The sequence below is a fragment of the Magnolia sinica genome, chromosome 1, assembly GCF_029962835.1.
Source record: "Magnolia sinica isolate HGM2019 chromosome 1, MsV1, whole genome shotgun sequence".
In the NCBI taxonomy this organism is placed as follows: Eukaryota; Viridiplantae; Streptophyta; class Magnoliopsida; order Magnoliales; family Magnoliaceae; genus Magnolia; species Magnolia sinica.
In genome coordinates this window covers 121,404,287-121,412,998 of record NC_080573.1, presented here as the reverse complement: position 1 = coordinate 121,412,998, position 8,712 = coordinate 121,404,287, and the positions used below count along the sequence as shown (strand labels likewise).

Below are 8,712 nucleotides of genomic sequence, written 5' to 3'. Positions count from 1 at the left end.
CACCTGATCAGTAGACTGGTACGGTCCAGGACATTGTTCACGTCCAGCCTCAACGATACGGCGCGATCTTTCACACGTATGCCACGCAGGGCACGTGTGGCGTTATTCGTCATCTCTCAATTTCCCCTCGCGCGAATCGCCGCACATTCGACATTCCTCTTGCCAAGAACGGATAATCTCCCAATCGCTTCCCCGAATATTCCCACCTGCTGGTGTATAAAACTCAAGACCCTCTACCCTCTCATCTCTCCCTCCACACCTTCTTCCATCAGACTCCTCTCTACCGTCAGACCGTCTTCTCTCTCTCTCTCTCTCTCTCTCTCTCTCTCTCTCTCTCTCTCTCTCTTCAACCGTAGATGAAATTCGGAAAGATTCTGAGGATTCAGATAGAAAAGACGCTGCCTGGTTGGAGGGATAAGTTTCTGTCGTACAATGAATTGAAGAAGCCGCTGAAGCCCATCGATCCTAAGGGAGTAGATGAGCCGAGTAGCAATAAACGGCCCAGATTGACCACGGATGGTACGGAGGGAGGAGAAGCGATGACAAGGGAGAAGGATTTCATCAATCTCTTGGAGGCCGAGATCGACAAATTCAACACGTTTTTCATCGAGCAGGAAGAATATTACATCATACAACTGAAGGTATTCTTCGTAATTTCATTTAATTCTCTGCCCTCTTTCGTAAAGATCCCTCTCTCGTGAGATATTTCTTTTCTTTTCTTTTCTTTTCCTTTCCTTTCTTTTTTATTAGAGAGATATCTACACCCGGCCCCGGTTGATTTGCCTACGTCTATTTTCCATTTGGGAATCGAAATGGTCACGAATTTCCTGTAAGAGGAAGCTCTGTGGGGTGCACTGAGATGTAGTGTGATATCCACTCCGTCCATCAGTTTCGCCAGCTCATGGTAGTAAATGAAACAGATCGAAAACTCAAGTGGGCCGCGCCACAGGAAAAGTGGGGATTGAATGCTCACCTCTAAAACTTCGTGGGGGCCACATAGTTTTGGGTCAGGATGATACTAGTGTTTTCCATTCATCCTGGTGCGAATAACCTTATGAACGGTTTGGATGCATATAAATATAACGGTGGGCCCTAGGAAGTTTTCGACGGTGGGCGTTTCCATCCCCACTTTTTTTTTTTTTTAGGTGTGGTGTGGACGACTTTATTTTTGAATCTATCTCATTTTTGTGCTCATATCCTAAGATGAGCGAGCGAAACTGATGGACGAAGTAGATGTCACACGGACATTGTAAGGCCCCACGGAGTTTTCTATCTGCCTTTTTTTAGTTCCAAACATGGAATCTTGTCGGGCTAAAATGGGCCGTTGGTACACACCACTCAAAACGGTCCAAATAGTGGGCCCCTTTCAGAATGAACCCAGACTCAAAGTCATGATGATCCTGATCTCTAATTAATGGACCTTGGGAATGGTTTAATGATTTAATATCCATTTAATGGCCACAAATCGGATGGTAGTGATTTCTCCGTCCCCACAATTTGTAAAAATGAGAACTGACCACCTAGAGGCAGGGTATCACAAACTGTGGTACCCTATCATCCTTCCTGCCAACATACCACTTACTTAGAAGATCAGTACCATGAAAGTGATAGGGCCCGCCATGAAAGATCATTCTTCGAAAAAATAAGGCTGATCTGCTTACTAGGCTGGCCACACCTGTATGCTAAGTTGTACCGTCAGTTGTCCATTGATTCAAACCGGTGTGGTTCACCTCATGAGCTTTCCAGGTGATCTTGATGATGGGACCTACTGGACCTACCGTTTTCATGGTACCGATGTCTTATGTAAATGGTGCATTTGCCATGTTGGTGACAAAAACCATACAGGCTGTGCTGTCTTGCCTGTAGGTTATCAGTTCTCAGCTAAAAAAATGTCCATTCCAGCCCATGTGCTAAGGATCTGAGCCCAGGACAAGAGAGCCAGGTGCTGAGGACTTGGGCTTGGTCTGGTTGGGCCCACCATCGAAATACTCATCTGGGTCTTCTTGTCAGGCCTCTAGGCAGACCGTAGGAGACTGGAACTCTAGCCTGGATCCAACCCACATGCCTCAAGTCTCAGGCAAAGGCTCTGCCCAAATTGGGCTGGAGTCAAGCTGGGCCTATTTGCCACAGTGATGCAGATTATAAGAAACGCATATTTCTTGGGATTTCTGATAGAATGGGGACACTGCATCACAGCTACCTTGTGGGGCCTCGTTCTCAACATTGGATGGAATGCATGTCAGGGAACTGGTAGTATACCCTGTGAACATCCCCTAGAACAAAAATTAATATCAGCCCACCGATCAGGCAGATTAAACTTAGTATTAGGAAAATGGACGTTCAGAAGAAAAGAAAGTCCATAACCAAATTCAATGTACATGTGTGGCTCATGTAATTAGTGGACTACCCTAATTTTTTACACATCGCACATTCAGTGTCCACTATCTAACGAATGATCTACGTTGGTCACATGTGTGCCATTAAACTGTGGGATGCGGCCCTGAATGATAGCTATGATGTGGGGCCCTGCATTCCAATCATCATTGTCATCGAAGCCTTCTCCCAACTAATTTGGGTAGGCAAGATGAATCCTATTCCTTTGTTCCACTCTATTAGGGGCCATATCCTCAGTCGAGAGCTCCACATTCTAACAAAATCCTAGTTCTTATTTCCTTAGTGGTCAACAGCTGGCAAAACATAATGCTGAGTTATGCAGTGCGCTCAGAGCATCATAAGTTATCATGCTCGTAGTTGCATAGACACTTGGACAACATGGTTAATGCATCAGATCTGTTATCTGTCGATTAGGTTCATCATACATTTTATGGGTTACAACACGAAAATCATGTTGATCGATTGATATCCAATCCATCCATTAGCTGGCTTTAACATGAAAATCGCACTAATCAATTGATATCCAATCCATCCAGAAGTTGGCCTTCTCCTTTATAGTCCTCCATTTTCCAGGCCATGGATGGGATGGTTAGGATTCTATGAAAGACGTGGTTCTTTACATCCATAAGAATCCATGATGGATCCCAACTAATTGTTGCCTCAAATTGTTGATAAGGCCTATTTTTCAATAAGTGATCTTGACCATCCATGTTATAGGCCATTTGTTAGGTTGTTAGAATTGTCCAAGCAATGCGATTTTACACATTAGCCCATGAAATGTGTGAGGGACCAAATGGAAACCCAACTTGGTCAGTTGGGCTGTCCAACTTTCCCAATTAAACTATGAGATATGTTTAGGGAGTTATGTGATACTCTGGCAGAATGCGATGGTTGATACATAGTGGCTGTCCAAGTTTCCCAATTAAACTATGAGATATGTTTAGTGAGTTATCTGATACTCTGGCAGAATGCGATGGTTGATACATTGGGGCTGTCCAAGTTCCCAAAGAATCATTCATATTTTTCTTATAACCCGTGCTCAGGGGTCATTTATCTTTAAAGTATTACTTGTAAGTATTAAGTTAGAAGCTTTTTTACTCAATTTTTTGAAACCCAAATCAGGGTGGCAACAACTTCGAAATAAAAATAAAAAGTAAGTAAAAAAGAAATTAACTAACAATTTCCTGTTGCCATAATGGTTAGGGCTTGTGGTTTACAAGTAGAGGTTGTTGGTTTGACCTTTGCCTGGTGATTTTCCTTTTTTTTTTTTCCTTCTATCAGAAACCCGTCAACACCTAGTTTACCTGTTTAAAACCCTAATTTTACTGGAAGTTTAATCTTTTAATTGGTAGTTTATACTTTAGATTATTGAAGTTTTGAACATGGTTTGGCTATGAAGCCATTCCATGTGGATCGGCCATAGGCTGCTGAACTTTGGTGTTGAATCGGTTCCCCTCTGGGTCTGTGCCAATTGGCCAGTATCGTTTTATCATTGAGTAGGTGAATCAGTCAGTTAAGCTAGAAATCAAAAAATTCAGGAATTGCCTTATTTTGAAATGGATTTTTGATCATTTGAATTCTGAAATGCTACTAGATTCACTGTTCAACCAAAAGAAAAAAAAAAAGAAAAAAGAAAAGAAAAAGAAAGATCTAGATTCCTGCCAAAAATCTTTAAATGGTGAGAGAGATGCACGCTCGGTGCACTGAAGTTGGCTGTTTAGACAGGAAATGTTAAAATGTAATGGCATTGTGTCATGAGATACAATCCTGCTTTTGGTAGAAGCATATATTATTTTCAGAAAGGGCTGTTGTGACATTGAAAGTTTACAAAGAAGTTTAAAGTTATTAAAGAAGCTTCGTAGGCCCGACAAATTTCCATTTTCTCATTTTCTTTTGGTTTGATAGCAGTTCTTAGCATTACATAAAAGGCAATGCCCATCTACAATGTGAGGTTATAACTCTATTGTCTATCCCGTTGTTTAAAACTTACTCCTTTATGTCTATTCAACTTAAATGTAATCTACACATAGGTGCATAGGTTAGTTGTTTTGACTCCCATGGTCTGCGGTGATCACTGCAGGAGTTGCAAAACCGAGCAGCTAAGGCAACAGACTCGATTGAGGAGCTCATGGGAATATGGAAGGAGATTGTGGATTTTCATGGAGAGATGGTTCTCTTGGAAAATTACAGCGCATTCAACTACACAGGTTAATCCTATGATTCGCAATCTTCCAATCCCCATTTGTGGCAGTGGCATACTTGTGAGAGATCCTGGCCATTCATCGGGTGACCTGAGAATCAGGCATATTTTGTCATCAGGCAGACAGCATATGCATGTCGAACATTGGCCATGGTCCGTTCTTTTTAACCATCCATTTTCCACATTCATGATAACTGAATGCCTGATTTTTAGTCTACAGCACATTCTTGGTGTGACCCATGTGATGAAGGGCATGGATCTCTATACACGTGCCACATGGAGGGACTGCCCAATTTTCACATATGCTCATTGTCAATTAGTTTATGGGATTATGGGTGTACGTTCACTGCTATATTCTAAAGGGTGTCAGCTCATACCCCATGCCCATACTTGTCAATCCAGACTCTGCAAATCATGGATCCCATCGGGGGTGGGGAAGCATTGTCCTAAAATCACACTGACAGTGCTGCCCCCAAAGGGAAAGTTGAAAGAGAAAATGACCAGCAGTCCAAATTCAAGTGGTCAACTCAAATGGCTTAGATTGTCCAAGTTCTTGATTTTTGGTGAAGATCCATCCGTGGGGCCATGATTTGTATGGTCCAGATTAGGATACATTTGACTACTTTGGATGCTTCTTTGCATAAATGGTGGTGTTCCTCTACCTGACACTGTTTGGAGGTTATCAAGATCTGGACCTCTGTATATTCATCTATTTGGGCCTTGGCATGCATGGAGTGTGTTCCGTATCTCCTTCTAATAATAATAATAATAATAATAATTTCTTCTCTTTTAGCCATGTCTTTGCAGTAATCAATTGGTGGGTTAGAATATTGGTGTTGCTCTTTTTCTTTCTTTTTTTTCTCTTGGGATGGCTCATTTTAAGTTGGTACCCTTACGATGAATGCCGTGAATTGCACCTCTACTTTTGTTACATTTTGTCAACACCAAACACTTCAGGAACACGCTTCACTGGAAAAAGGAAAAAGGCCAAAAATCCCAGTACGTATTGAGATACATTGTTATGAGCGCCATGCACTCCACAAACAGAAAAATCTATGCATATATAAAAAAAAAATAAAGGGTGCAAATATCGCCGCCTTACACAAATCTTAGATCATTTCGGTACAAACATGAAAATCTCTGCTAAGAAATATGCCAATACACCAAAATCTATAAATTAAATAAGGAGGCTGGTTCCTCTGCATCCATGTTTGGAAACCATGGATTCCATGCCAAACAATGGAAAAGGAAAATGGTTTCTCTTTGATGTGACGATTTGTGTTGTTTGGATAGCAAACAAAAGGGTGTATTCCACCAAGCAACTATTTGCACTTTTCCATAATTTGAATTCTTGGCATAGGAAACAAGCCGAGTATTGTGAGAGGAATATGAGATTCCACTTGCTATCCAAATGAGAACTTGAAATAGGAATCCATGTTTCAATAGTTCTCATAGAAATCATCATTACATAATTATTGTTTTTTCTCCTTTACCAGCCGAAGTCCTTGTAGTAGCCAAGTGATTCACCTGTCTCCAGCTGGTTAGACAAGCTGGTAGAGACTATTCCCCTCAGGCAAATAACTAGGAATAACTAGGCATCAAGCCCTCTTATTCGCTTGGAGGTAGAATCCTCCTAGGCTACCAAAAGATTTTTTTAAAAGAAGAAGAAAAGGAGCTAAATGATTCTCTTGCATTTTGAAAGTTATTCGACTGCATTGACAATCACCCAAAAACCTCCAAATTCATGCAGCCCACGTAATGTTTGGGTTGGTCTGATTTTTGGGGCATTCAAATCTCATGGTGGGGTGATCCTCCTGGATAGGTTTGATGCCATATAGTGTGCCTGGGTTGGTTTTGAGACTGCTTTTGAAATGATTGGACTGGTCCTAAGCCCATCTCAAAATTATAGCTTTGTTCAGGCCTGGCCCATCCTGCTTGCATGCCAATCTCAACAAGCTGTCCTTGATACATAGATCAAGGGTACAAAATCAATTTCTAAACATAAGGTTAGTAATGCCAATGGCCTATTTACATACATTCTCACAACAGGCCTATTGAAGATACTAAAGAAGTATGAAAAGAGAACTGGAGCTCCCATTCGCTTGCCCTTCATCCAAAAGATCTTACAACAGCCCTTCTACAACACTGATGTGCTTAACAAGCTCATAAAAGAGTGTGAGACTATGCTTGACCGCCTTTTCCCTGCCAATGGGCCGGCAATCTCAGTGTCCCATGTTGAGGAGCATCAGCCCAATCCTGCAACAACAGAGAAAAGCAGTTTGCTCAAATGCCCAAAGGAGTTGGCAGAGATTGAGAACATGGAGAGCTTCTACCTAAAGAGTACAGTGTCGGCACTGCAGGTTTTGAGGAAGATAAGGAGTGGGAGCTCAACAGTTAGTGTTTTCTCATTGCCACCCTTGCAGAGCAGTGGCTTGGAGGGAAGTTGGAGTAATATTCCTCTGTCAGAACTAGTAGCTGAAGATGTAGTTGTATGAAGAAAATGAACTTGTTTTGTATTTCATATGCTAAAGATCTCTCCATCACAAGCTTGAACATTTTCTTTTATTTGTAATTTATCCTAATATACGTGGTATGAGGTTAGCTGGAATACATTCTGATGTATCGTTGGGTTAGCCTTTGAATCTGGCCCATCTTTCAATGATCGAAAGGTCAAATCTTGCTTTGTATAGTGGAAAGAAAAAAAGAAAAGAAAAGCTTGCAATTGGATTATTTCAATCCTTTTGCTAATGTGGCTCTTTTACTTTGAACATGAATGGTGACCATTACCTTTGTATAATCAATGAGTTGAAATATACAATCTGAGAGATCTTTTGGTCATCCCCGTTCAAGGCCGGCCCTCCTATCAAATAAACAGTCTGTTGTCTGATTGGAAAAGGTACAAATTCTGCCGCAAGAGTCCTGCTGTTAACTTATTTGTAATAAGTTGCGATGTATTAGATCAAACCTCCCATGGTATTATTCACTTGGTTTGCTCCAAGTATACATTCCAAATATATCATGAAGCTAGATTTAGGACTATATCCACTGTATCTGGGTCGTGTTTGATCACCCAAACTGTTTACAAGATGGACCTCACCGTAGATGGAACTACAAAATTCTATAATGAAACACCCAGATTGGAATACCTAAGCACCTTGGTTATTATTATTATTATTATTTTTTTTTTGAATATTAAGACCATTTTCTTGAGCATGGCTATGATGTCCTAATCTTGAAGATTTTGGAACAGATTGCTTGATCATCGTATTTTGTGACATCAACCTTTGAATCGCTGAAAAAGACCTCAGATCTAATAGATATAATCTCCCACTTGTTAGATGAATGGTCTGAATATCAGGATGTATTCGAGCAAACCTCATTATTCAATGTGCGTGTAAACATTCAGGGTTTCATTTTGTGCTTCAATCTGAATGGACGGTGCATCAAGAATCTCCCAGGTTGGAAAATCCTAACCTTTCAATTGGCAGCCAACAAATCGATGATTAAGAGAGTAAATACCACAGCAGTCCACATTGAGTCAGGATATGGCTGAAAAACTCAACAGTTAAAAGCCGACAATGGTGAGGAGTTTTGGTGCACAGACTATCAACGGGGCAGCCCATTTTCATAACTGTTTGGATGAACCGTGATTCTCACTTATACAAATGCTGAGAAACTCCAAACTTTGCTCTTGAAGCATTAGCTCCTACAAATGGTAAGACCAATAACTATAAGGAGAGTTTGTTCCACACAATAAGTGTGCATGCTTGATGATTGTTGGGTCTGGCCACCTTAAATAGTGGGCCCTGATTGATGGTCGGTTTGGCTTGTGCAATGCTTGATAGGCAGGCACTTGGAAATGGTAGCATGGCATGTATAAGTGTAAATTAATCTGACTAAGGCCCAGTTTGTTAAATCTGAAGTTAAAGTCTGAATCTGAAATCTACAGGCTGAATCTGAAAGCTGAAGTCAAAAAACTTGTTTGGTAATTATGGATGAAGTCTGAAAATTAAGTACTGAATTTGAAACAACCTATTTGTTAACAAACATATGAAATGTCTGAAATACATTAATTTGAAGCATTTGCCCCTATCTCCTATTTGGAAATGTTTTACATT

At 40.8% G+C, this 8,712-nt stretch overlaps 1 protein-coding gene across 1 annotated transcript; it reads left to right on the top strand.

Annotated features, from left to right (window-relative positions):
* Window positions 1-213: 213 nt before the first annotated feature.
* Window positions 214-7,204, top strand: LOC131256329 (SPX domain-containing protein 2-like). Its single transcript, XM_058257283.1, has 3 exons — window positions 214-641; window positions 4,475-4,601; window positions 6,644-7,204. Exons 1-3 carry the CDS (start codon window positions 357-359, stop codon window positions 7,087-7,089), a joined length of 858 nt encoding a protein of 285 aa, XP_058113266.1. The 5' UTR covers window positions 214-356; the 3' UTR covers window positions 7,090-7,204.
* Window positions 7,205-8,712: the final 1,508 nt, after the last annotated feature.

Bases quoted from the DNA above. Each gene is read 5' to 3' on its own strand.
- LOC131256329 (XM_058257283.1), top strand. From the start codon at position 357: ATGAAATTCGGAAAGATTCTGAGGATTCAGATAGAAAAGACGCTGCCT. The intron at 642-4,474 runs GTATTCTTCGTA...TGATCACTGCAG, and splicing joins ATTACATCATACAACTGAAG to GAGTTGCAAAACCGAGCAGC. The intron at 4,602-6,643 runs GTTAATCCTATG...TTCTCACAACAG, and splicing joins CAGCGCATTCAACTACACAG to GCCTATTGAAGATACTAAAG.